Source organism: Heliangelus exortis, chromosome 7 (genome assembly GCF_036169615.1).
Source record: "Heliangelus exortis chromosome 7, bHelExo1.hap1, whole genome shotgun sequence".
In the NCBI taxonomy this organism is placed as follows: domain Eukaryota; kingdom Metazoa; phylum Chordata; class Aves; order Apodiformes; family Trochilidae; genus Heliangelus; species Heliangelus exortis.
In genome coordinates this window covers 22,358,164-22,386,057 of record NC_092428.1, presented here as the reverse complement: position 1 = coordinate 22,386,057, position 27,894 = coordinate 22,358,164, and the positions used below count along the sequence as shown (strand labels likewise).

Here is a 27,894-nt window from a genome sequence, read left to right as displayed (position 1 = left end):
AGTGCTGTTGCCTTCAGTTAGTGGAAACCTTGATTTGTGGTGAGATTCCTCAATAAAAAAATCCAACAACAAACCAAGAAAAAAAACAAACAAAACCCACCAAGCTCTGTACTGAGCATCAACAGAAACTGCAAATAATGGGTAAACAGCATGGGTCTAACCAGAGTGGCTGGTGTGTCCCAGCTGAGAGATAGGAAAAGGCCATTTGGTGTAGGTAAGTTTGGGACATGCTGAAGAGCAGTGGCTCTGAGTTACTTGGAATGTAGACAGTCCTGTACCAGCAAAGAGGTTGTGTTACTGACCAGACCATGCTGTCATTGCTGCTGCCTTGTCTGTGTGTTTGTGCTTGGTTTGTTTGGGTTTGGGTATTGAAAGCACCAGGTTAACAGAAGACCTCAGGAAATAGTTTCAAGGTAGAGAAGACAAATCCTCTGAGTTTCTGGCTGGAGCAGCGCCTCATGACCATGAGCAAGTGAAGGGCGCGTTCGGTAAGGGATGTTGTGACATGTTACTGGCTGCCTTATCTGAGCAAGTAAATTCTTGAATGTCGTATGTATGTAAGCATCTTAAGTGCCCCATTAATCAGACTACTTCAGTGATAAGCTCACTACATTCTCGGACTTAAATAGTTATGTTGGGGTTTCTTGGTTGGGGTTTTTGTTTTGTTTTTTTTTTCCCTTAAATATATTTAAGTACTGTATATTACAAACATTTATTTCTTTGCTTAGCCAGAAGCTAAAAAATAAAATAAAAAAAAAAATATCCCAGTGAAAGGAAAATGGGTGACGGGAGTGAGCCGGGGGTTTTTATTCATTCCAATCCCTCCCTGTGTTGAGCCTCGGCAGAGCCCTGGGCCCGGCGGTCCGAAGGGCACCCGGTGCCGCCGATCCGCGCTGCGCTGCGGGGCGTGGTGCCTGCGCGGAGCGCACTGGGGGCGGTGCCTGCCCGCGGAACGCGGGGCCGGGAGCGGCGGGACGGCAGCGTGAGTGCGGGGCGGTGCGGGGCGGTGCGAGGGCAAGGTAGTGGGGAGGGGGGTGCGGTGGGGCCGGGGCTGTGCCCGCCGGGCCTGCGCTCTCTCCTCCGCCTCTCAGCCCAGCCCAGACCCGGCCTGCCCGGCGCTTCGCCCCCCGCAGCGGGGAGGCGGCGGCGGCGGCGATTGCGGAGTTGTGAGAAACGAGGGGCTGGGGCGGCCCTGCGGGGTCAGGTCCCCTCCCGCCCCCCGCAGAACGGCCTTGGAGGCGTTGTAGCCGGCGGGTAAATGTCCTTCTACTGCCCCCGGCGTTCTGAGGGTGTGGAGTTGTGCCTACGCTTGTCCTTGTGGTTTAATGTTGTCACTTGGTCTCGGCTTGCTTACCGAACCGACCCCGGGAGCGAGTGGGCCACCGCATGTGGAGGAGCGGTCTGTGCATCGCTCCTCCCGGCATTACTAATGCGCTGGCTTGGGAACACACAAACTTCAGAGCTCCACTGAGAGCACCTTCAGGCTGGTGAAATAACCAATGTGGAGTCCTGCCAGCCTGGAACCACACGGACAATTTCCCTGCCAGACCTGGTTCCCAGCAGACAGCAAAAAGCATAAGCTAGGTTGGAGGAAAATTGGTTTTAGCTGGGAGTATCTGCTGAGAACTTACAGCTCAATTTATGCATAGAGTTACCCCTGCTGAATGGGTTGGCATTGAAGCTTAAATTGATTGTGTTGTACTTTAAGTAATGAACAATTTTGCTGTTAGGAACTATATAATGCAAGGAATTTGAAAGTTAAAATACAAGCAAGGCCTAAGAATCCAAAAAGGTGGAAAAATAATTTTCAATTTAAGATTAAATCTTCAGGAGTTATGGCTAGGTTGGAACAGGAGGGTCCATTTGCTGCCTCGCTGCCCCCTGTGTTTTTTGGGAACACTTCTTGCACTGATTTTTGTTTCTGTTTGTACTCCCTTGCTTCTCCCACCTCTGTAGGCTGCCACAGCTCTGAATCTCCAGCAGACCCAGCAATGAATTTAGCCTGTTACATCTTCACAGAAGTACTTTTTTGCAGTTCTGTGCTCCAGTGCTTCCTCCCATCTTTATGGTATCTCGATTTTGCTGGTTGAGCAGAGATTTGAATTTTCCCATACATGTATCTAGCTTCCTATCCCCTTTCAATGCATCTAGAGAGGTGGAAGATTTTCAGTGTCGTGTCAGAGCTCTTTGCTCTCCCTTGCTCAAAAGAAAAGGGATATTGGTTTTCTTTAGAACATTCTTAGAATAGGGGGAAATTATCTGGTCTAACAACTAACTTATTTTCAAAGGAAGGAGTATGATTTGCTTGCTTAACACAGGAGCTTTCTCTTAGAGCCAAGCACAGTGTTGTACTAGATTCAGCAGTGAAACATGCACAGACTGGGAAATAACCTAAAAAGATGACTGTTGTTGTTGACACAAGGAGTGGTTTGTTACAGGAACTTGACAGTGGTTGAAAGACAATTAAAAAATCCCTCACGTTGTTAAAATTCCTTACATTCATGCCATCAGAAATGTTAGGAGGCTTCTTAGTGCCTTGATTTTACCATTTAAGTGACAGTTTAGGTTGGAAGTGACCTCAGAAGTTTTTCCAGTCAGATCCCCACTTAAAGCAGGGCTAATTTTGAGGATCAGTCAGCATGCTGTATTTTGTAATCCTTAGTGGTATTTAAAAGTTCATGAAATCTTGATGAGCGTGTTACCAGGCCATTGTGAGCTGTAAACGTTTTTTACAGGAGTTAGATTACAAAGATATTTGTAATCATATGATGCATTTCTGGGGGAATGTCTCATAAAAAAATCATCAGCTGAATTTAGGTTTGAGATACGCAAGTTGTGACAAAGCTCTGAGTGATTTTTAGGCTCAATATAGAATGTCTTGGGGGAATTGGGAGTGGGAAAAAAAAGGAATAATAAGGTATGGTCAAAACCATTTCAGAGTAGGTATATGGGCTGGTGCTGTCCAGTTTGTGAGAGTGCCCACTGAGTGTTTCCCACTTTTGCTCAAATGCCTTATGAAAAGCATGTAAGTAAATCTGTGTGCTAGCCCGAGTTTTACAGACAACGTTAAAACACAGACACCAGCAGTTTTCTTTTTTGACACAGCTGCAGTGGGTCCTGTTTACACTGCTAAAGTAAATGTTTAAGGGTAGCTATCCTCTTAATGACAATTTTTTTCTCTGATTGTGGGAGGGAGGGAAATGAGACATCTAGAAAACCATGTTTTAAGTGCTCTTCTTGATACAAAGTGAAGTCCGTCAGCTGGCACTTAGAACAGGATTAAGACTAATCTTGTTTAAATTCAGTTTGGCTGATTACTGACAGACCATAAAATTACTCACTGTTACTTTGGAGATCTCTTGTGGTCACCGCAAAAAAACACAAAAGGGTCTTTTTCCATTTTTTCCCTTCTGCCTCTACTCTCTGTAAAGAGAAGTGCTAATTTCCTTCTGGAGATTTTAGCAAGAAGTGTGAACTTGCAGGTCTGAAGAGTTTTAGAGAAAATTATATTCTTTAGTGAAGGGATATTGCCACTAAGGCAGGTAATCTAGCAAAAAAACAGCTTAATATTGAAGGATTTTTTCTAACACTGTGCAGTTTGATGGATTTTTAATTGTTTCCAGGGTTGCTTGTGTTGTTTTGGTGTGTTCAGTGTGTGTGTGTGTGTGGTGGGTGTTAGAAATAGAATAATAGGCTGAACTAGGGAAAATGTTAGTTGTAAAAATGGCATGGTTCTTCAGAAAAGCACAGTTTAGCATGCAGATCCCAGCGTCAGAAAAGCTTCCTGTAATTCCACCGTGTGTTTAATTTAAAAAGTAAAAAAAAAAAAAAAAGCTGAATGATTAAGATACCTTGCCATCAATCTTGCTGTGGATTGGACAGCTGTTTTTTCGTAACTGCTGTGGGGGAGTGGGTCACACGTTGCTCAAAGACTCTGGGAGCCAGGTCCTGGCCTCAAGGCAAAGGCTGCAGAGTTGGACTTCTGCCTAGTCCTGCCCACTGGCCACTGGTGGGAGCCCATTTGGTCTTTTCTTCTGCCCGTGTTCAGTGTCTGGGGGAGCTGGTGGTGGCTGATGCACAGGCAGGCTGCATGGGATCTGGTGAGTGTGTGCACATTAATGCTTCAGGTTACGGGATGCTCTCTTGGATCTTCTCCTTGTGGACTATGGTTTATGGGATGCTTTGCTGTTTCTTCTTATTATGGTTTGTGGCTTGACGTTTAAAAATGCACAGTTTGATCACAAAGCAGTAGCATTTGTATTTTAGTGGGGAGGGCAGAGGGTTACGAAGTTATTTTGAGCTTCAGATTTCCCTAATAAGCAGCAGCTAAACAGAAATGAAGCTGCTAGTTACAAATGCTCAGCTGCTTTCCATGTAGGCGTTTCACTTAGGGTTCATTGGCATGTATGTGTCAGGGCTCAGCCTGTTTTGTTAGCAAATGTTTTAATAATCCTGGCTGCTGTTCCCCATTCCTTATTTTTTGAAGTGGCCTACTATGGGTTTGCTTATCAGGGGAGGAATTTCCACCATGGAAAGTAGCACCACGTAGACCTGCTTCTTCCATTCCTCTATTTATGTAAATAGCAAAAGATGTGCATATTTGAGTAGAGGTTTTTTTGTCACCAAGGGGAGACCAGTGTTGTTTTTTAGGGATCCTAATAATCCTAACAGTAATGATAATGCTAATGCTAATAAAAAGCTCTGTGAAAATTATTCACTAATCAATTGCCACAAATTAGGCTATATTTTTGTGTTCAAATGACGTGCGCAAGGGATTAATACTTGTTTTTTATAACCCCCTCTCGTAACTAAGAATTAAGAGAAAACCAGACAAGACTCAAGTCCAGAGAACAGTTGGGTAACCAGACCCTAAGGGGGAAGCAGGGCTATAACCCTTTGGGTACACCACAGTTGGGTACACACAGCTAGTTTTAAGAATGGAAAGAGATTTTCTCCCAGAAAATTCTGGGCACCGTGGCTCTGATGCAAAACCGAGGAGCTCCCTCTAGTTCTTTTCAGAATTCTGGCAACAAGTAGCAGTGGGGATAAAGATTATGTGTGTCTTTGTTGTGTTTGTTTGTTTGTTTGTTTTGTCCAGTTAGGGTTCAAAGTGTTAATATTTTCCTATATTTATGAGGGGAAGAAAAACCATCCCAGACAGAAATATATGAAGATGGCAATACTTACCAAAACAGTCTGTCAGGGAATAGAGTTTTGTAGATGTCCCTGGAAAAAAAATTTGATTCTCTGTATTGTGTAATACTAATGTTGGGTGACTGCAAATCTACAGCCCTTTGTAACACATAACTGTTGTGTTGTAAGTGTACAGTGACTTCTCATGCTGCCAAAACTCCACTGACTCTTGTTCCAGTTATTGCTCAGAGCTGGGTCTGGGTTGTTGTCCATGAGGTATGGCTGAGTGTGCTGTCCTGCCTCCTCAGAACTGATGGTTTCTCACTGGGAGGTGACTGTCAGCCTTTCCAGGCTTGTAAAACACGTGTGACAGTCAAGATTGGGCTGTGGTGGGGTCTGTGGATAGATGGTGGTTAAATAAAATTGCCAACAAACCAGAGTTTCTGGTAACAACAGGCAGTGTTTGTACTTCAAGACTCAAGCATGTGCATTGGCTTCCACTGCAATGTTATCAGTTCTAAGTGCTGGGTGTGAGTTTAAGTTGTTTGTTCCTGATGTTGTTTCTGCTTTAGCAAGAGTGGAAGTTGGTTAGCATATAGGAGGTACTTGTCCAGGGTATGTTTGTAACGTGGGACTGCTGTGTCTAATAAAATGGTTGCAAGCCTGCATATTTCTGTCTGCAAACATGACTGATGAGCTCTGATTTTGGCTTGATGCCTGCTTTGGTTTTAGTGTGGAACTACAAGGAGCAAGAAAGGTTACCAGTTATGGTGCACCACATTGAGATTTATTTAAAAAAAAAAAGTCTTCTGTGGTACATTTATGAAATTCATTGTTTAATAATGGGGGGGAACTAAACTTCAAAGTTCTGTTTTTTGAAAAAAATCACTGTCTTAATGTAATCATTTAGGTTCCTGTAGGTCATCTTATTAGAGGCTCTGTATTACACACACACTTAAATAATCTTTCTCCCCAATGCATCTGAGCACTTCAGTTGTGAATGCTTTTGTCTGTCCAGTAGCAGGCAAAGGTAAGAGTATTTTGTTAATAGTGTTGAGGTGAGTCAAGTGCACAGCTGGGATGTAATCCAGATCTTCTAAAACACAGTACATTAACACTTATACCATAAAAATACCCCTGTAAGCTTTTAATTCTTTTAATCCAGTTCTTCCTTGTGTGGCATCATTGATATCCAGTGTTAGAGCTGCTTTCTCTTTCCAGAAATGTCCTTCCTGCCTGACTTCGGGATCTTTACCATGGGCATGTGGTCTGTTGGCCTTGGAGCCATCGGTGCAGCTGTGACAGGGATCGTCCTTGCTAACACTGACTTATTTTTGTCCAAGCCAGAAAAGGCCACGCTGGAGTTTTTAGAGGAGATAGAGCTGAAAACTTTGGGAACAGGTAAGATTCTGGGTGTCTGAACCCACGTTCTTTGATAATTGGGCTTTTATAAGAACCTTTGTTCCTTGGGTGGAAGAGCTTTTCTTTCCTCAGGATTTCCTGAGTGTGTGTACTTGGGTGTCCTTGTAAACCTTTTGCTGAAAGTAAAGCAACCAAACCTGCTATTTCTGGCTGAAACATGACACACTTTTAAAAATCAATAAAGCAATAATACCCAGTTATGCATATAGAAATGTTTTCTGACTGGATGTGGGTTTCTCTGCAATGCTTCGTGTTGGTCCTCAAAGCATTAATCATGACAAACTCTTAAGAATGGCTGATATTATTGTTGATGCTCTTTCTCCTGTATAAGCAGAACAAAGAACATTCAAAGCAAGTGAACTATGGAAGAAAAATGGTGCAGTGATCATGGCTGTGCGGAGACCTGGATGATTTTTGTGCAGAGAGGTACTTGCTGGGCTTGGGGATTAATTTGGAAGAGTTGGGTTCTACTTGCTTAGATTATTTTTAGATTAATTTTTTAAAAAGGGAGGGGGTGAATAGGACAGTCATCAAATACATCTGAAGTATCTGAAGGGTCTTGTTTCTTAGTCCAAACTGGATGCCAGCTAACTGCATAGGTAGTTTTTTTGGAGCTGGTTTGTATTGTCTATGTCCTGAGCATTTTCCTTCTGAAGGTGATGGTTACACTATCTGCCAGGGACCTAGCCCATGGTAATTAGAAAGGGAAATTACACAAACTCCATTTGGTAATGTGTCTGATGAGCTAGTTATATTACATATGTCCAAAACAAATCTCTGTGAGCCAGGCAGTCAAAAGTAGCCCAAGACTGGACTGGCAGAAAGCCATCAGATAAAACTCATCAGCAAAAAAAAGAAATGTGCATGAAGGGGAGTCCCTTGCTGTTCTGGATCCTCAGCATGAGGCAGGAAGGTAAGGAGTCTGAAGACAAGGAGTTACTGTTCCATAACAAAGTGGGTTGGGAAACAAAATTTGATCCTTAATAAGCTGGCATTAGGTTCCTTGGGTGGAGGAGAAACTTAAAATAAGATTTGAATATACCACGTGCCTGGGAACAGCCATAACTTACACCTTGGCCATTATTTTTCTCATAGCTATGGGGAAAAATAGCTATTATGTTGTTACTCACTACACCATAACATGGAGTAACTTATATTGCAAACACTTAATTAAGGGATCTGCTCCCATCATTAGTAACTGCTCAAGTATGTGTAGAATTCATGGAAGGTTACTATTAAAGGGCTTTGTTCTCTGAACATGTGTAGTATAGGCAGGAGGAAAGTGCATTGCCTGCCTGACTTAGTGACTTTCATATGCAGTTAAGAAAGGAATTGGTTATTTTTTTTTCCTGTTAGCTTTCTAAGTAGAAATGAAGGGCCCAAGTCAAAGAATTGTGGGGTTTTTTTTTTTCCAAAGAAAAAAAAAAATTAATTTTCTAATTCATATTTTTGGTTCCAAACTTAAAATTTTAACAGAGACAGTCACACTACTGATCAGCCAAATAGGGCAAAGAATTGTTTTGTATTTTAATTGTGAAAGTGTTTGAAAGAGCTCTTAAATTTTCTAACCTGAAGATATCTTTGATTGCTGTATACTCAAAGTGTTTCTGTGAGTTGACTCTTGGCCTTTCTCCTAACAACAGTTCAGTTGCTGGGATTTTTTTTCTTCATTAATGTTTCTCCATTGCCTGAAAGCTGCTTCTTTCCCCATTGCCTCTGGTGGAATGGTTCAATATGGGTGCCTTGCCATATCTGTTAGCTGCAGGCTGTAGGTTTGCTTTTGTTTCTTTTATCTAGAGACAAAATACACTTGGTTCCCACTATCTTAACACCTTGGAAGGGATGCTGAACTTTGTCCTTGTTGACAGCACCAAGCTGTAAGCACAGCACTAGCCTGGAACATCAGTTTTCAGACATGTTAGGTCAAAATACAAATATTTTTTGTTTTGTTCATTATGAGATTTTAGAACCATATTAAAAAAAAGCCAGATAAAACTGTTATTAACCCCCCCTTTCAGGAAGATCATAAGGCATTTTGTTGACAGAAAACAGACAGTAATTATGGGAACTCTAAGAACAAAAAGAGGGGAATGACCTAACAAGTGTAAGCTATGATCCTTTAACTCTCATGCTCCCTACTTGCTATTTGCTTGTGATGCTGCTTCTTTCTTTTATTATTTCCTCTGAAAAAGGCAGAGCAGTAAACTGGAAAGCTGCTCTTACCCTTTCACCTGCTGATGCCTTTATCCAATGTCTTAGACATTAGAGAAATGTCTTTTATGTTGTCTGTTCACCCAGATCTGCCTTCTACTTGATAACTGATGAATTCTGGATGCCCTGAAGTTTTAAGTTGAGGTGTTCCAGTTAGGTTGCTGAGGGTGTTCACACGAACTGTGTCAGTTTTTTCAAGTGTGGAGCTCTTTGTGGGAGTTTTGTCAAGTAAAAGTGGCATTTTTCCATTGGAGGTGAGAAGAAACATATTTGTAGTGTGCACTCTGATCTGCTGGAAACCTTCAGAGGTCTTTGTACAAACTGTGGGAGCTGGGATTTCTTCAGCACAAACAAAAACCCCAGCAGATGAGTGGTGACACCTTACACTCTTAGACACCAGAAAAAGCAGTATTGCTTCTGGGATACTAAAGGGGTATGAGAAATTCCCTGATTATTTTCACTGGGGTATCCAGGAAGGAGAGTGCATCTTCATTCTATTACTTATTCTGGACTTGTATAGCCTGCTTCTGCACATGGTCATCAGAATATTTTGCCAAAGGGCTGCTAAAGATGTATTTCTACTTGGAGAAAAAGTACTGGAAATCCTGGCCAGGGAAAGTTAACTGATGTGCAGGCAGTATCTTTTCATTGTTCTGTAAACACTTGAAGTGTTTAAAGATAGTTGAAACCCTAGGCCCAGCAAAGCTTATCTAGATCTTTGAGTTTAAAAATGTTTTCTCCAGGATTTTAATCCAGTAAATGCTCAAAAAAATCTTCCATGCTAAATGAAGAAAATTTTAGTAAATTTTAGTAAATCTAATGAAGACCTGCCTAGGATTAGAGTTATCTTAAATATCTGTTTCTTTTTTGTACCTAAAGCTAGAACATAAAGCTCTGACATTTGTGAAATTCAAGGTGACCTCCATTTACTGCCTGAAATATTTGATTTTGGGTTTGGTTTTTTTTTTTTTTCCCCATTCTTAGGAGGCTTCCGAGCTCTCCTCTCTGAAACCTCAGCTGTCCAAGCTCGGGGTCCCTCTCTATGCTGTTGTGAAAGAGAAGATAAGAACTGAAGTGGAGGATTTTCAGCATTACTTCAAAGGAGAAATCTTTCTGGATGAAAAGGTACAGTGAGATTGGTGTTTTCCTTTTTTTGAAAAACAAGCTTATGAATGTCTCTTTCAAGAACCTGTATAAATAACATAGAATGTGATCTAAATGAAAAAGGATGTAGTAGCATTGTAGATTAAGAAGTTAATTAGCTTTGGTTTTATATATATATATATATATCCTGCTCCACTTAAAAACTGCTCTGTAGCTATGCACTGATAATATGTTGTTGCAGGATTATTCCCTCCCCTTTAACAGGTAAACATATGACCTATAAATATTTATTCCTTTCTTCCACTGGGTGTGTGACTTGCTGCTGTTTATGATAAATGAATAAAGGACTTAAGGTGACAAATGTAATTCATAGTGTACAGGAACCAAATTGCAGTGATGTGAATCGTCCCAGGACACTGGCACATGCTGTATTGCCAGTCTTATGTCTTAAAAAAACCACAACTTTCCTTACTCTTTGAGCCAGAAGATACATCTAGAAATCATCAGGCTTCTGAGGGAGAGTATTTAATACTCAAACTAGAAGATATTTTTGTTTTCCCTCTCCCCTGTGCCTGTATGAAAGAATCTTGCTGATTTAAAAACAAAACAAAAACCACCACCACAAAGCCAAGACAAAACCAAACTGATAAAATTTCAGGGCTTGGCACCAGTCTTATCTCTTCACCAGCATTTTTATTGCTTCAAAACTAAGAAAAAAGGTGTTTATCACAAAGCACCCTTGTTGTCAGTACTGTGTATGTGGCAGTACCACTAGCTGGCTCTTGTCATGCAGTGTATTAAAGAGAGGTTCGTTCAGGTGCACTTATTTTTAAGCTCTGCCTGGTCAGCTTTTGTGGGTTGTGACCTTTCTCGGATACAGGGTTGGCTGATTTCCTGAATTTCTTTTGGAAGGAAAAGTCCTTTTCACTTGATTTGCTGAGGTATTTTTTGTTATCCTGCAGAAAGGCTTCTATGGTCCACGCAGACGGAAAATGATGTTGTCGGGTTTCTTCCGCTTGGGGGTTTGGCAAAACTTCTTCCGTGCTTGGAAAAGTGGATACAGTGGTAACCTGGAAGGAGAAGGATTCACCCTGGGAGGCGTATATGTGATTGGGGCAGGAAGACAGGTACTGCAGGCTTCCCAGGAGGCTTTTATGTCTCCTGAGAGACCAAAATGTTATTTTGTGGAGTTGTTCAGCTGCTGTTCAGTTGATCTCCCATGAGAACACTAGTGTATAAATTTCTGCCTTTTGTCTTTCACTAGGGTGTTTTACTGGAGCATCGTGAGAAGGAATTTGGAGACAAAGTTAGCCTTCCAGCTGTCCTTGAAGCTGCAGAGAAGATAAAACCACAAGCTTCCTAAGTGGAAAAAGAGTTGCACGTGCTTCTGACCACAGCTTGAATCTGTTTCTTGAACATCCAGTTTAATTGCTTCTTAACTGTGTAGTGATCAGTGTAGATTGTCCATTCCAACACACTGAATGATGAAAACCCTCCTGTTGTTTTGTTTTTGTTTTGCAGCCTTTTCAGGTGGTCAGGATTTCTACTGATCTTTTGTGTCTGACTGTATTAATGAAAGGCTGGGTCTAAAATTTGACCTTGCCTAGATGTCTTCAGTCAGAGACAGTCAGATGAGAACCTGTCCACCTAGGGGAGCAAAACTCTGCCAAGGTTAAAGGGCAATAAAATTTTATGTAAATGAAATACCTTTGCATTTTGCTTTTTCATTAATATGTGAACAGATATGTTTCTAGAAGATTAAAATCCCACCTTGATCATTCTGAGGTCTGCATTCAAGACATGCCACTATGTCTAGCCTGTAAGTTTCCTTTTGGTTAACTACTGGTTGTAGATCTTCCAGCTCTTCGTGTGACCCTCTGCAAGGAAAAAAAAAAGACATCCAGTGTTTACTTCAGAAGGTAACTGTGACATGAGGGCAAGTTCCTTTTTGTGTTTAAAAATCTAAAATACATACATAAAAAATTAGAGAGCAGAATTTCCATCCTGCCTTGAGCTCTGCAATAAGAAAGGCTGAGCTGTTCCTTCTAAAAATAGATGTAGTGTGTGTTGCACAGTATGATTCATGAGAGCCAGTACCAGACAGAGCTAGATATATGTACCTAGACTGCAGTATGAACAGGGCAGCATGAATTTTCCAAATAGGTTAATGTTTCAAAGTCTAAAGAAAAACTTGAACATTGCAATTAAAGAGGATTAACAAGTGTTGGGAATCCATCGTAAGCTGCTGTGTATACAAAGCTCAATCACTTTGGAAAAATGTGTGGGCTAGAACATCCTGAGCTATCAGAAGAACTAAAGGGAAGGATTGTTTTGTCCTGGCTGCAGGTCAGTCTGAACTGCCATTCTGCTTTCTTCTGACCTTAAAATTAATGAAACCTCCATGGTTTGGTACTAAGGGCAGGGGTACATTGCATCTCTGAAACCTCAGTACTGTGCTGATCTACACTGTGTGTTCCAGCACCTCTTGATCTGTATTGCTTAGCTGTGTGCAAAATAATGGTTGTACATGGAGGCTGACTGTATGAAACTTAAATGCCATAAACTATAAAACTTCACAACACTGAGTGAGGTCTGGCCTTGGTCGGCAATAAATTAGCTATGCAGGCTTTAAAGTGGCATCAATATGGATGAAATTCTGACCCTTTTTTTTTTTTTTTTTAATCCTTCTGTCCAGGCAGAAGTAATGTTAATTAAAAATATCTGAATACTCCTAATAGCCTGTTAATCATAGTTCCCTGAAACGACACTAGCAGTGAGGATTTTGAATGATTTGTATGTTCACCAGGATGTTTCATTTGAAGGCTAAGTGGAAATCAGACTCGTATGCTACTGTCTGCTGAAATTTGTGTTTGGGGGGGATGGAGGAAGGAACAGGAGTTTGGAGGGTAGAGCAGCACATTGTACAGCAAATTGACTTCATGATACGGACTTTCTCTATAAAGACTTTCCTAATATTCATGGACAGGTCCAGAGAGCCATTTGTTTTCTCTGTCCATGCTCAGAGCTGCCTGGGTAAGTATGCCTGAAGATGGTGTCAAAAAGGGGGTGCTCAGAGACATAAAATGACCGACAGGAGATGGGCTTCTTTGAACAGCATCCAGAGCAGCCAGAGAGCTGCTGAGAGTTTGCTCCATGAAATACAGCCTTGTGCCTGAGGGCTTTTTGTCCTAGGTTTTAGCATTGAAAGGAAGTACCTGTATCCTGAGTGCTTGCCTGACACAAGGCACCTAAAAATCTTTCTCTACAAACCTTCAGAAGTTCAGAGCATTGTGAAAGTGGCCACTTGTCTGCTGTAGGCTGTGTTGTTACTTTGGAGTGCAAATGATAGGAAACACAAAGGTGTTTCTGACAGTTCCAAGCTCAGCTACTAATAGGAAAGCTCTTAAATTAGGAGGAAAAAACCTGGATCATGGCTCCTATTGAGTTTCTCATTTTCTGTCCAGTGGGAAGTGAAAAGCTTTGCCATTTGCAGAGGACAGATCTTGCACAAAGAGACAGGCAAAGAAGGTGCTGATCTTAGACCTGGATTCCAGGCCTTGTCCCAAGGCCTGTTTATGACTGTCACATAAACATGAAATGTGAAAGGCATAAACAGTCCTTGGAGAATGGGATGGAAGCCAGATAAATTCCAAGAAATTTTAGATAAAGTGAACTGCTCACAGAACCTACTAAATGTGGAAAGCATCTAATTAATTTTGTGCATGCAAAATTGAATTTATTCCACTCCAAAAGACCTGGCTGCTGGTTCTTCCAGTGAGATTGCAGAAAATCCTAGATGATGACAAGGCAATCCAAAATGATGCAGCCCTGCTATTAACCCCTGGAAGGGACTGTATTTTGTGATCTTGGAAATAGAACCAGCAACCCATTGTGCTGAGCATTTAGAATGTTTAGCTTAAGTATAGTGGCTGTATAAATATATATATATGTAAAATACATACGTATGTATATGTATAATAACACATAAATCAGTAATGCTGCAATCATGAAATGTTCCTTGTGTGCAGAAACATTTTTAGAAAGACCCATGAAGTCTTTTTGAGGGTGTTTTTTAAAATACTCCTGGAACCTTAACAGTTCTCAGCTCTGTCAGCCACATCAGACCCGGGAGAGGGTTTTCATACCGTTAACAGGGATGGTTCCTGCAAACAGCAAGGACCAATCTGCTTCTTGATTTGAAATCTATGTAAGCTTATCCCCATTTCAGACTAATCCTCTGCCAGAGTTCAGGTCAAAAAAAGTTCAAGAGCCACAAAAAGTCCAAATGATACTTGAAAATGTTCTGAAGACTTCGTATTGATAAATCTGATTTTTTTTTTTAAGCCAACTTTGTGGTTATTTGGGGTTGACTCATCCTTTCTGAATTCGATGTTTGCAAAATACAAACAGGATAGAAATTTGTGGTGTTGAGGAGCTAAGAACAGTTAATAGGAGTTGGAAATTGGCCATCTCAAAGAAATAAAAATGACAGCAAAATAGCAAAGGAGGAACAAATTACTTCTAAGTGAATTTGCAATCCTGAAGGCGGCAAGGTCTGAATATCTCGTATTAAAAATGTTTTTAAATGTAGAATGTTCATTGAGATAGACTTTTTCATAATCGTTGATTTTCTTGTACCAACAGCTACCTCTGCTGGCCCAGTTCCCTGTATGCATGTAGTGGGGATTTTGGGGTTTTTTGCATTTAATAAAGTAGACAAACTTGCAGTCACTTCTCAATGTATCAAATTCCACATTGCGGTTCAACACTCTGCTAGTTGCTGAAAACTCTAATAATCAAAAGTTTATTCTGGGCTTGAGAAACAAAACTTCCCTGTAGTAATTTATCCTCAACCGCCTTCCCCTTGTTTGTAAGCAGGTTCATTTTTTTTTCAGTACAAATACAGGATTAATTAAAAAAAATTAAGAAAGAGAATGCTGTGAAGCCAATGGGATATCTGTAATGCCGGAAGGTTCTTTTTACTTGCATTTTTAGAAATACCATTTATATTTTCTATCTGCTGTGTCCTTTTAAAGCCATTAGAAAGATGGTCTGCCTCGGAGGGTGTCTTCTATTTCTTTCTTTTTGTGCATTTCTGCCTCAGGGTGTGGGTTATCCATTCCTAGGCTGTCACACTGTCTGCATTTGTACCGTTTGCAAATATCCACAAAGAGGAAGAAAGGCCAAAGGGTCCCTGCCCATTGTCTGATGCACTTTGGTGGAAAGAAAGAGCACTTTTTCTCTGTGCACCGCTGGATGTCACTGCTAGCCCAGCCGAAATGAAGGTCAGCAGCAAACCCTTTTTTTTATTATTATTACTGCAGTAAAGGCTTTGCATAACAAAGAGGACAGCAACAGATTACAGTAGATTCCGGTTAGGCTTGAAGAAAGCTATTCAGAAAAGATGTCTGCTCCTGAGATCTTTTTACCTGTGGATGTTTTCCTTTTTAAAAGAAGAAAATTAAGGATACACTGTGCTGAATGATAGTGTGTGGTATAGTGCTATTTCTAAATGAGTGTGGAGGGAATAAAGTATTAACAGCCTCACTGTAAGCCTTACTAGTGTCTTATGTTTTAGTTGTATTAATTTGAGATGTTGCTGGTGTGTGAGTGGCTTCCTTTATCCCATAGGCTGCTGGCAGAGGCTGATTTAGTGGAAATGGAGCAGAGAGGTGTGACAGCCACTTCGGTAACAGCAGAGGGAGCCGGGGAAACGATGAACAATGTGACATCACTGATTCAGTCTAATCTTCTCTAATTGGCGTACCTGAATAGTTCCATCCATTTCTTTTCTTCTTCTAATTGCTCTCCAAAATGTTACAAAAGTTTTTCCTAACTAATTCTACTTTCTCTTTTATGTCCAGCTACTGTTTTCTTAGTATCTGAAGTTTTTTTAAGTCTTTCAGTAGCTCCTGTTGCGTTTTTCCTGCACACCCTCATCCCTTTTAACCTCTTAAGTATCAAAACCACATAATAACTGCAATACTCTGATTTTCAGAAATCTCCCTGAAAATTCTCCAGAAATTACCACTGAAAAGCTGTTTTTGGTGATGATCTTGAGCAGATACAAAGGAATTGTTGAACAGTTCTGGTCATTCCATTTTCCACCAGCTACTCCTCGTAATGGATCAGCCATTAATTTCAGGAAAGGTTTTATTGTGGCCAGAAAAAACAGCATTGACAAACAATCCATGAACATCTGCTTGTACAAGTTCACTAACAAACCAGATCTCCCATTTTCATTCCTGCAGTATTATTACACTCTTTTACTGCTGATGTGACTGTCTTCTAAAAGTCTTCCAATTTTCCCCAGCTCTTAGATAATGTTTCTGTGATGGATGAGATTTTTACCCTAATTTCCTTGGCAACACAGTGAAACACACAGAACAGAGATACTGTCAAAGGCAAACAAATGGGATAAAGACATCTTGCTCAAACTACCCCCATGCCAACAGTGAAGACAGTCAGTTCAACTGCTCTGCAAATGGCTAACACCATTTTACAAGATTATTTATAACTGCAAGAGAACCTTATTTTACTGATGAACACCCTTCCTAATTGCACAGTCATTACATCCTAGAGCTGCTGAATTCCTCTGAAATCTCCCATTTCCCTTGCTAAATCTGAGCAGTTACTACCGAAGTATCCATCTTCTGAACAGCACACTGGAGTTTTCTGCCTTGGCTCTGGACTTTCTGGAGATACAACTCAAAGCTCCATGAGATGACTTAACTACTTGAGATGGAGAAAGGACTTCTTGTAGTTATTTTTACCACCTGGTAACCCAATGACCTTCCTAGCTCCTCTTCCTCATTTAGATCTTCCCTAAAATTCAGGTGATTCTTCTTCTAGCATCTTTTTTCAGCTTTACCAGTGAATTCAATTTTACTTTGGTTTTTAAGAAGTCTCAAGCAAGCTTGGGGAGGCCTGTAAAACCTCCCCTTTAAAAATTTTATTTTATTTTTATTTTTAAAATTAATGTTTCTTTGAACAACTGCATGTAAGGGATGAGAAGGAATATTGATACCACCAGTGGGTTAGTGACACACTGGTGCCTATCTGCTATTTCTCACCTGGGATGAGCGCAGGCAAAGGGAACAGTGCATTTATGCCACGTTAATTCTAGGATGCTTTTGGTTGCAAGCCTTGACCTAGCAGAGAATTATAACACAAGAGAAACATTAAACTCACCCTATTTCATTGCTCAAACCTTTCCTTTCACCCTTTAGCTGAGCACTTGGTGGAATTGCTGCCGGTTTTGTTCCTTATCTAGGAGTTGTAAGAAGTACCCAAAGTCCAAGCCATGGAGTAGATGGAGTGTAAAGAATACGGGGCAGCTCCTGGCATAGAACTATTTTCCTTGCCTTGCTTTCCTGCACACAAATGTATTTTTACAGTGAGGCACTGAAGAAAATGGTTTTGCTCTCTGTATAAGGAAGAGAATGAAGGCGACAGAACGGTTTCCTTGTGTCAAGAGGCAACGAAAAGAAGGGACGAGGATCAGTGCATGAAGTTAGGAGCTAAGGTGGGCAGGGAGAGGGACCGAGCTCTTCCCTTCCTGGCAGGCGGTGACAGCCTCAGGTCTGAGCTATCACTTGCTCACCGCATGGCTTTAAAACCTACAAGTCTTACTTCCCCTCCAACTTTCCTTCCCAGCATTTCGAGAGACAGATTTAAAAGCCCTGCCTGAAGACTCACAATAAATTTCAAGGTAAGGTATTTTTTCAGTTGGTTTGTTTGGGTTTTGGTTTTTTTGTTTGTTTTTTTTTTTTTTAAATCTTTTTTTTCCTTCGCCTCCTGTCTTTCCAAGCAAAGCTCATCCGTGCCTCCAACACTATCCTGCAAGCACTGCCCCTACCTCGCCCCAAAAGCCCCCGAATGCGAAGGAAAAGGCCACGGTGAAGCCGGGGCGGAGCCGCGCACCGAGCTCCCTCAGCCCGGCCCGGGGGCGGGGCGGGGGGCAGTCCTCTTGGCTGAGCCTCTTCCGCAGGGCGGCCATCTCCGCCAGAAAACTAGTTTGAAATAAAAAAAAGCCGAGAGCTTTACTGAGCGCTCCCGGGCTTCCTCCAGCTAAGCCGCCAAGGGGGGGCTGTGAGGAGGAGTCCCCCCGCAGGGAAGCGGCGCCCGTTCCCGCCGCTGGCGCCCGCAGCTCCCGCCCGGCCTCAGGGGTGTCGGTGCTGCCGGTGTTGCCGGTGTTTGTGCCGCCCCGCCCCGCCGCCTCAGGGGACGGCTGTGAGGGTCACAGCGGGCAAAGCCGCCCCGAAACCTCGTGGGTGCTGCGGGATCGGGAGGGAGAGTTGGGCCTCCTGCCCGTCCCCTTTGTGTGGAGCACGGCTGCGTGTGGGGAGCGGGCGTGGCCGGAGGAACGGGCGTGCATTTCCGCGCTGCTTGGGCCCCGGTGGAGAGCGCGGTAGCGGCGGAGCGGCTCGGCGGAAAGGCACCCCTGGTGCTGGTGGCCGGCGGCGCTGAGGCGGGGGGAAGGTCGGGGACTGCCGCCGTGCCCATGGACTAGCCGAGGCAGCGGAGAGACGCCTGAGTACGCCGACCGCCCTCCGCCCAACTTGGCGAAACTTTGCGAGCCGGCTGCTGCCCCCGGTGAGTCCTTGCCCGACCCGCCTGTCAAGCCCGGGCACCTCCCCGCCGTACGAAATGCCCCTTTTTCCTTCCCGTCTTAAAGCATCGGCTTTTGGACCCTCTTCCGGAGCACGGCTCTGCCCTGCCACATCCCCTGGGAGCTGGCAGCCATTGAAACGGGCGTGGAGGAGTCGCTGCCCGACTGCCCGCCCTCGGGCTTCTTAAGTTTCCCGAAAACGCGGGGCAGGGGCGAGATTCTGCCATTGTCCTTGTCCATTAATGGAAGCTGGAGAGGCCGGGCGAGGCTTCCTTTGGAAGTTCATGCCGAGTTGTTTCGTTGAGTGAGGTGCCACAAGGGAGTAATTTTTAATTTTTTTTTTTTAAAGCAGCCTTTCGGGGTGCTGCAGCTGCTGGGTGCCTGCCTCCTCCCTTCTCTGCCGTGTCACCGGCTCCTGCCAGCCCCTACCCTCTATCCAGGTGTTGATGTTAGCAGAAGCAACTGCTCCGGGAGTGTGAGGATTGAGTCCTGTTGATCTGTCGGTGGTTTGTTTGAGGTTTTTTTCTCTAATTTTAGCTTTATTTACTTGTCAGCTGTGTTTGCAAGGGCCCTCTCTGTCACCCTTTCAGCCTCCCGCCAAAACAGGCCTGGTCGTTGAGGGTGGCATCACCTGAGGTGACGCCGTGGTGAACAGCCGGGCCTGTTTTGGCTCTTGTGAGGTCCCATGGTGAGTGGTTGGATAATTAACACATCACCAGTTCCCCGGTTGCTCATTTACCTTCCACCTTTGTGGTTGCCTTTGTAGTTTCAAGTGAATGTTTTATTTCTGGTCTCTGAGAGCTACCGGGCGGTGTGAAGAAGCTGCTGCATACAGACGCTGTGAGGAGAGTTCAAGTAAAATTATCCAAAGTTGGTTTTTTTCCCTATGCGAACTCTTTTTTTTTTTTTGTAAGGAAGGGAATGACCCTTGTATATCTCAAAGGAGAGGGTTTATGCTAAGCTGAGGAGGCTTGAATTCATACAGCCTGGTTTCAGTACTGGCTTTTTTTTCGTGTGTGTAAACCAAACCACAGTCTTAAACTTTCAGAGCAGCTGCGTAAGGCAGTTACCTTATGTCTGACTTTACCTCCCACACTCAAAGTAGACTTAGCAGTTTGTTTTTGAGCCTTTCTGTATATATATATATATAAAATCTGTTACTTGTGTTGCATTTTCACTTAGTAGATCTTCAAATGTGGTGCTGAAGGGAAGGATATTTTAAGATAACTGGCATAAGTTTTTTCCAGCACGGTGTGTGGTTTGTTTGGGTTTTATAACAGGAACATAAAGTTTGTGACTTAGAGCTCTGGATAAAATGGAAGGAAACCAGCTCCTAGAGAATGGAAGTACAGGGTCTATCAGTACTCACATGCTCTTACAACTTCCTGAGCTGTTACATACTTAAAATAACTGTGCAAAACCTTAAATGCATGGGTGCTAGATGGTTGAGATGCTTGATGCCATCTGCTTAACACAGAGGAATTGTGTGGGGAGAGAAGAGGTCGGTTGGGAATTCAAGTCTAGTCATTGGTGTGAAGTAGGAATGAGCTGTGGGGAACAATATCTTTCAGCTGTTGTTCTGGTTTTTTATTAAACAAATCCAGGACACCTGTGCTGTTGCAGTTGTGCTTTATTCTCTGGCTAATCACAATGGAATAAGGTACTTAAAGGGTGCGATTTATGTCCTTCTAGCTCTGCTCTTGCCTGGTGGGAGGAAAGAAAATAGAGATGTTGCCTGTCCTTAAAAAATTTTAATGTTTAAAATTATAATGCCATTGAGGCAGCAGTTTTTAAAGAACAGCTTCCTAAATGTTCAGAAATTGATTTCTCATAGTCTTGGAAAACAGTAAGCAGGTAAGTTATGCGGTTGGCAGTTTGTTTTATTTTTGTTGATGACCAAATTAGAAGAAGCCTCATTTGAATCTTAAGATTTATTCTTGTCTGTGGGTTTAGGTTTTGCCTGACGTTTAGTGCTTTGTACTCTTTTGCTCCTTTCCTGTTTAAAGCCTCTCTTCCCCCTGCCTCTTGCAAGGGTGTGGGGTAGTAGGTGCTGGAAAAGAAAAAAACTTTTTTGGGACACTGTATTAGGAGTGATGTGTGTACAAGAACCTTCCTATACATAACATACCTGATAGGAATTAAATGCTGTGTGTTCTGGGCCTTTTGCTAGATTTAGGCCTTGTAATACTTAATGAAATTATCACAGTCATAGAATGCTTTTGGTTGGAAAAGACCTTTAAGATCGAGTCTGTCAGATGAACACTGCCAAATCTGCCCTTGAAGCGTGTCCCTGTGCACATCTGCATATCTTTTAAATATATCCAGTGATTGTGACTCCACCATTTTCCTGGGCAGTCTGTTTCAATGCTTGACAACCCTTTTTTGTGAAGAATCTTTTCCTAATATCTAACCTAAATCTCCTTTGTAACTTGAGGCTATTTCCTTGGGAACCTTATTTGTTACCTGGGAGAAGAGACCGACCCCCACCTCTCTTCAACCACCTTTCAGGTTCTGTAGACAGTGGTAAGGCCTCTCCTCAGCCTCTTTTTTTCTAGTGACTAAATGCCCCCAGCTGCTTCTCCTAACACTTGTGCTCTAGACCCTTCACCAGCTTTGCTGCTTTTCCTTGGACATGCTCCAGTGCCTCAATGTCTGTCTTACAGTGAGAGACTGAACACAGTTTGTGAAATTGAACCCATCATAAAAAACCTTTTCTCTGAGCCCTGAAATGCTGTCTAATCGGGGCACTTTCTTTAGCATCAAAGATGCAACATTTTGCTCTTAAAAGTAGCAAGAAGATTGTTGACATGGTGTGTTAGGAATTTGGTCCCGGCTGGATGCAAAGGTGTGGATGGATGAAGTTTTTTAGGCTAACTTATAATGAATAACTGAGGAATATGGTTTTTTGATCCCTAATAGATTTTTTTGTTTGGTTTTTTTGTTTGTTTGTTTTTTTGTTTTGTTTTGTCTTGATTTTTGTCTTGACTTCTGATTTTTCTTAGAGGGTAGTTAAATTTAGTTTATGGTTTTGGTGCATAGCTACTAGTTAGTCATTACCTGGAAAAGAATGTTGGGGAGGAGAAGGGAGGGGGACTTTTCTGCTTATGAACTCCTACAATTAATTCTCAGTCTTCTATCATCGTTCCCATAATGTAATGAGTGTGGTGCAGTTTGAGCATTGCTGAGTGTGAATAAATTAAACTCTTGTCACACTATCACTGTATTAGATTAGAAATCTTGTTGGGGGGGGATGGGTGAGCAGAGTTCACAGAGTTACTATCAAAACTTATTACACATCCTGCCTTTATGTAATTTTCTGCTTTTACTGAAAAAAAAAAAAAAAAATCCACTTGAGTGTAGTGTGTTTAAAATATGCTGGTTCCAGGCACTACACAAAGATGATGCTCAAGCTTTACGTGTGAATCAAGAAGGTTTTTACTTTGTTTTTTTGTGCCATACTGCTTTGCACTGTGGCTTCCTGGGTCAAAATTTTCTGGTAGAATGGACATAGAATAGAATGCATTCGTGGTGCATTTCCAAGGCTGTAATTCACAAAATCCATGAACATGCTACAAGAATGCTATGGTTCTCAAATTTCTGTAAGCTCTTTCACTGAAATACCCAAGATACACTCAATCAGACCCTCAAACAAGAACTTTCATTACTTCGGAGTAAATGTTGCACATTATTGCTGAGGAGGAATTAAGAAAAGTTCCTATTCCACCTGTCTTCTGATTGTATGACTGAAGGATGGTCTTCCTCACTGGTACTACACAGGCCTAAAATCTGTGGGAGCTGTTGTGTTGATGGTACTGATCCAGCCTTTCAGTCCCTAGAGGAGCTCAGGCAGGAACAGTATCACAGTATCCCCATTGACTCTTTGGCTCATGCTCAGCCAAAGGCATTTGATAAAGGAAAGGTTAATGTTGGAGGATATCTGTGTAAAATTCCTCAGCATTAGGTATGTGTGGGCTTTAAAGTTTAACAGTTTGTGCCCCCCAAAAAAGGCTGAGATCAGATTTTTTTATCTAGCAATCAAAAAGAAAGATGGGAAAACAAAGGAAGCATCTAAGTTCAGATGACTTAATTTTTAAAACAGCCACAATTTAATTACTTAAATATAGTTGTACATTTTAATTTTTTTTTTTTTTTCATTGTAAAACAGCTTCTCTTCATTCTGGATCACTGAACAGACAAAACCTGTTTTAAGAATGGTCAGTGAGCTGAAAAATCATTCTAGGGTAAATTCTTCTATTTTGGGCATGTCAGAGGTGAGGATTACAGTAATGGAATTAACCTGCAGAAAATGGTGATCCTGAAATAATGACAGGGTAAAGGATTGCCACGTTTACAGTTGAAACCACTGACTTGAATGGCCAGGCTTTTGCTGACCTTCTTTTGCCAATCTGACGTGAATCTTGGAATTTAAACCTTTTTAGAGAGAAGTATCATTCTGCTGAATTATTCACGCTTGAACTCTGTTACCACTTCTGCAGAGGACTTTTAGTAAGTGAAAATAAAATACGCTGACCACAAGAGTATCCAAACCCGGAGATCTTAGCATGACTTAAAATAAGTTTATTTTCCTTACTGATTCAAAGTGTTCCTCAGCTCCTGTTTGGAAGGGGTGGATCACTTCTTTTGCTTCAGTGTTTACTGTCCCTCTTCCTTTTTGAGAGCAAAGCAGCAGGGTTTTATCCTTTTCCTTGCACTAAAGCTCAAGCATGCGATGTGTAAATGAATGCATTTCTATTCTCATCCTGAGTGTCCTCTTAAATATGTTTCTTCTGAGAGCTGTCTCTGTGTCCTGTCTTTAGGAATATATGGAAACCTGAAAATCTTAGAGCTCTCTTAATCTGAACCTGAATGTGAGAGGCAGGGGTGTAATAAACATAGGGCTCTGCTTCCTCTTGATCTTCACTCTAAGTGTTGTTGAACATTTTCCTGGTACTACAAAAGAGCTTTTCTGTTTTACACCCCCAGCCTAGAGAACAGGCATTTATAAAAAATGGATAAAGGTCTCCCATATGAAGATCTATGCTGAAGCCCCCTGATCTAGCTGGGACTCTTCTGTTAGCACTGATAGGCTCAACCACTTGCTGGGCTTGTGGGTGCATTCAGCTTTTGGCTCTTTGTATGGGTTGTTTTACTTAAGGTTTTTCATTCTCTTTCACTCGGGTTACTGGTGTACAAACCCAAATTTGTTCATGTGGCTCAACAGCCCTTTAAAAAAATTCTTTTTCCTGTTTTAAAGGTTTTTATTTCCTTCTCAGAGTCTAAATAATTGATGCTTGAGTGTCTCTGGAAAGGTGTTTTCTCTAAATAATTGATGGACTTGGAGATAACACGGCAGCTTCCAGTTGCTTCAGTTGCATCTACAAGCAGAGTGAAGCACAGTATTCAGAGGCAGCTGAATGCTGTGAATTTTAATATTTCAAAAGAGTGTGATTTGTTCTGTTTGGAGACAGCTGTCTGCTCTTCTTTGGGGTATATAGTCGGTGCTGAAACATGTAAAGTGGTATCTAAAAACTCCTGGAGTAGAAAACAAAGGGAATAGCCTTGAGTAACTTGAATCAGAAGATAGACACCCGGGATGTTGGACTTTGGTCTCTATGCAACAGCAGGTTTCAGACTGTCGGGATACAGATCTGGTGCTCTTGATGCACAGTTCTTTCCTCTCAGCGATTTGTTGTTAACTGGTGCTCGGGGACGTACTTAATGCTGTGTGGAATATGAATGCAGTGGTGTATAATAAAGGGTACAAAACAGCAAAGCTTTCGGATCTGCCCTGAGTATTCAGTTACTTCAGTTTGTCTCTGACAAACTTAAACTGATCTCCTCTGTGGAGGAGGAAGGTTCATCTAAAAAGTTGTCTGACTTGAAATTTATGGATGGGCAATTAGTGGGATGATTCTCAGAAGACAACAGCCTGGCTTGCTTCACACAGTGCTCAGCAAGCTGAGGCTGCAAAAGATGGATATAGCAGTGGTCTGGTTCTGTAAAGCAGAAGGGAGTTAACTGCAAGACCTTGTCTGGCAGGAACTAGTGAGAAGTGAGGGTGGTTTTCAACACCGGTGTTTTTCTGACCTGTGCTGCCATGTTAGCCTGTCACATGTCAGCCTGTTGAGATGGCAGTTTCCTGTGTTCTCACCTTTTTTTTTTTTCCCCCTCTTTACTTTCCTCTGAAAGTATTAAAGTTCAGATTCCAAAATGTTCCTGACTTCCACACCTTCTAATTCTGATGGTGGATTTGCTGTTAGCTGTTAGCCAACTTCTGCACTGGGAGGAGTTCTGGTAGTGTCACTTCACAGCCTTTGCTGCCCTTAGTGACACCGTGTTGTTCTTGGCATACTCCTGAGAGGTGGAAAGCCTGTTTTTCTTCCTTTCCCTGGGGCGGATGCAGTTTTCCAGTGAGGCAGTTGAGGGTTTCTCACGACCCGCCTCAGCACTGGCTCTTGGGGGAAGGGCTGGTGCTGTTCAAGCGTGGTCTTGGCAGCCTGGAACAGCTTTGGTCTTTGCCTTGTTTGTTCTTTTTTCCTTGTGTTGTGGTAGGATGTGCAGGGTGCTCTGCTAACCTACTTGCTACATCTCCTGCGAGCATGAACTTATTTCTATGTCTTTGTCTGAGACATCTGGCCAGCTGAAGAGCTGGCAGTGGTTAGGACTGTGAGGTGTTTGGAGACTGCTATTTTGTCACGTACCTGATGTTTTCCAGTGCTGTGTTAGAGGTTTACCCACTGGTGTTTTTTCAAAGTTGCACAAGTGCACTTCTTTACTAGAAAGTCAGTGGGTAGGGAGAATAATTACATGGCTGTTGAGCAGTCTATGTGGCTACAAAGGGCCACGTATTTTCTCTTCTAGCTTGTGAGCTGGCACTCCTTCTGGTCAGCATCTAAAATAAGGATCTTGTGGGTGTGTTGTGAATGTGATTGGTGCATGAGGCAGAGGGCAGCAAAAGAGAGCAAGCTTTGAAAGCATCACCCCCAAACCCAACGCACATTAACACCTCATCCCCCCCGCCCATAAGTATGATCCTGTGGTGCTGGGAGGGTGCTCCATTTGGGGAATGAGTGTTCCTCTGATGGTTGAAATCATGGGTCCTGTTACTTGGAGTGGTAGGGGAGAAAAATGTGATACTTTAATGAATTCAGCCCAACATCATGGCTCTGTGACATAAAGACATCATTGTGTAATCAGAATAAGTGATGAATGTAACTTGTATTGTACAGATAACATGCAGTTGTTTATTCCCATGCTTATTACCAGAGAGATGTCAGTGCTGAAGCTGTTTGATTTAGTGTCCTTAATCTGGTTTAAATTGTTAAAATGTTTATTATACATATCTCTATATAAATACATACATAGGAACATTCAGTGCAAAGGGCAAGGAATACAATGTGAATGTGGACACACTATGTTGATACCCAAAGCAAGAAACATTGTTAAGGGGGGGAGGAGAGGAAACCAAACAAAAAACCACAACAAAAGCCAAAGCAAACTTTATATGCTCAACATTTTTTCAGTATATCTTGCTATATTCAGTCTCCTGTTTTTCTCTTTTCTGAGAAAAGAAAATGAAGGGATATCCTTTTTGGCTGAAATGTAACCTGGACATTGAGGAAAGGCACAAAATGAATAAAAATTTAGGATGTTCCCTGAAGAAAGAGTGGATTTGTTAGCAAAGAAAGTTGGTGGGTTTTTGCCCCCTAAGTTGTGACTTACTTTTGTGATATAAAGTGATAAAGCAAATGGAGGACCCATTTTGTTCCTGAAACATTCTGGTCTGTATGGAGGTATGAGAGGGAGCAAACAATGTATATGGAGTAACTTCTGCTCATGTTGGTTTACTAAATAGAAGTAAAATTAGTCCCTAGACTGGTAGTTCTGGCTTCTCAAATAAGATATTTACTTTGTAAGCGTTCCAAAACTTTCCATTGGAAGGAAGAAGTCAAATTACACACTTGCTTTAATTTGAGATCTCAGCTAATGTGGATGTTACAGGGAGTGAGTATGTATCTGCTCTCATGCGAGGTTATAGAAAGCAACTGAGGAGTTTTGATCAGCTGAAATTATTCAGGCTACTTGTTTTAACAGGCTTTGCTCCCTGGAGTGACTAACCTGCAGGTCAGAATCACTGACACACTTTAGGGTTTCACAATATCTGAACTTTCCACGAAGTAAGAGGTAATCATAGCTTGTGGGCTGTTGTGTGAACTAAATAAATTACAACACAGACTTCTGTTCAGGTGAACATGGTCAATAGCTTTGTTAAAGGACATTTTCATAGGCATGAAATATTTCTTTGCATACTTCCCCCAAGATGTTAGTGAGACATCCATTGAACTGTAGTTATGGTGTCTAATGTCAGTTTCAGTTATCCTGGTGTAATTTGACTGGTTTTTAACTCATATGAGGTCAAAAAGTCAGTGAAGGCTGTACGTCCTGTGTGGAGTATGCACTTCATTTCCAGTCAGCTACTTTGGACAGATTTCCCTTCATATAGGTAAGATACCTGTGCCTTAGTTGCTGCCTTTGTCAAGCATTGGTGTATGTTGGAGCAGAAGGTCTCTCTCTGTTTAGTCAGTGGAACAAAAGTAGTGTAAACCTTGTAAAATTCAGTGATACCTCAGCTGTGATGTAACTCAGTGTCTGTAATTAAAAAAAAATTTGCAGTTTCAATTTACAGTGGTCAATACTTGTTCTGCCATGTCATTGGTTTTCATTCTGACCAGCTTGTGTAAAGGAAAATATGAAGGGTTTTTGAGTTGATTTTTTTGATTTTGGAGTTGATTTGGAGTTTGTTTTTTAGCATTACTAGTAGCTTTTATAGCGACGTAGGAATAAAAACTTAAATGTGAAAGCATGGCCAACCAACTGTATCTTTTGATAGCTTCTGTGAAGAAGTGGTGAAAAGTGAAATTTCTAAAATTGCTGTTGTCCTCTGTTACTGTTTTTTAAATGTTGTGTGAATGTGTCCCTCATTCTGTTAACTTTTTTCAAGTCCTCCTTTAGAGTTAAGTGGAGCTGAAAATAACCCATAAATGATAGCTTGAAATGCTTCTTGTATTACAATTATGCAGTGTAGAGGTTCTACCACAAAGTATTGGTGGTGTCAAGTGGGCAGTTCAGAAGAGGTTAAGAGATTATGCTTGCAGATGGTCTTTCAGAATTTAGGTGTCTACGGTTTGAATGTTAATCTAAGTTCAGAATACTTTTAGTATTTCAGATGCTACTCATACATATAAAAGCAGTGGTGTGGCCAAAATACATTTATTGTGAGCTGTCTATAGAGCCGTGAGCTCTACTGAACTGCTGCCTCCTTGTTTTGGCAACACTGGTGCATGTTCCTTATTAGTTTTTCTAAGCTGCTGTTTGTGCTGCAGTGAATAAAGCCTTGTCACTGCAACCTTAGG

The 27,894-nt window shown here is 41.9% G+C and overlaps 2 protein-coding genes across 5 annotated transcripts in view; both read left to right on the top strand.

Moving 5' to 3' along the window:
- The first annotated feature begins 836 nt into the window (after positions 1 to 836).
- PRXL2A (peroxiredoxin like 2A) lies at positions 837 to 11,574 on the top strand. Of its 3 annotated transcripts, none has more exons than XM_071749303.1 (6): positions 837 to 982; positions 6,355 to 6,534; positions 6,890 to 6,981; positions 9,751 to 9,891; positions 10,833 to 10,997; positions 11,135 to 11,574. In XM_071749303.1, exons 2-6 carry the CDS (start codon positions 6,357 to 6,359, stop codon positions 11,231 to 11,233), a joined length of 675 nt encoding a protein of 224 aa, XP_071605404.1. In that variant the 5' UTR covers positions 837 to 982; positions 6,355 to 6,356; the 3' UTR covers positions 11,234 to 11,574. The 3 variants fall into 3 exon arrangements, with proteins under 3 accessions (XP_071605404.1, XP_071605403.1, XP_071605405.1); XM_071749302.1 differs by lacking the exon at positions 837 to 982 and adding an exon at positions 3,944 to 4,100; XM_071749304.1 differs by lacking the exon at positions 837 to 982 and adding an exon at positions 3,971 to 4,100 and having other exon boundaries at positions 6,477 to 6,534.
- Positions 11,575 to 17,841: 6,267 nt separating this feature from the next.
- The window catches only part of TSPAN14 (tetraspanin 14), a 37,559-nt gene continuing 27,506 nt past the window's right edge, over positions 17,842 to 27,894 (top strand). The window contains exon 1 of one of the 2 annotated variants that reach the window (XM_071749300.1): positions 17,842 to 18,465. The gene's annotated coding sequence lies outside the window, so the exon portion shown is untranslated. Of the gene's footprint in view, positions 18,466 to 18,907; positions 18,999 to 27,894 lie in introns of those variants that run through there. The other variant, XM_071749301.1, reaches the window with a different exon arrangement.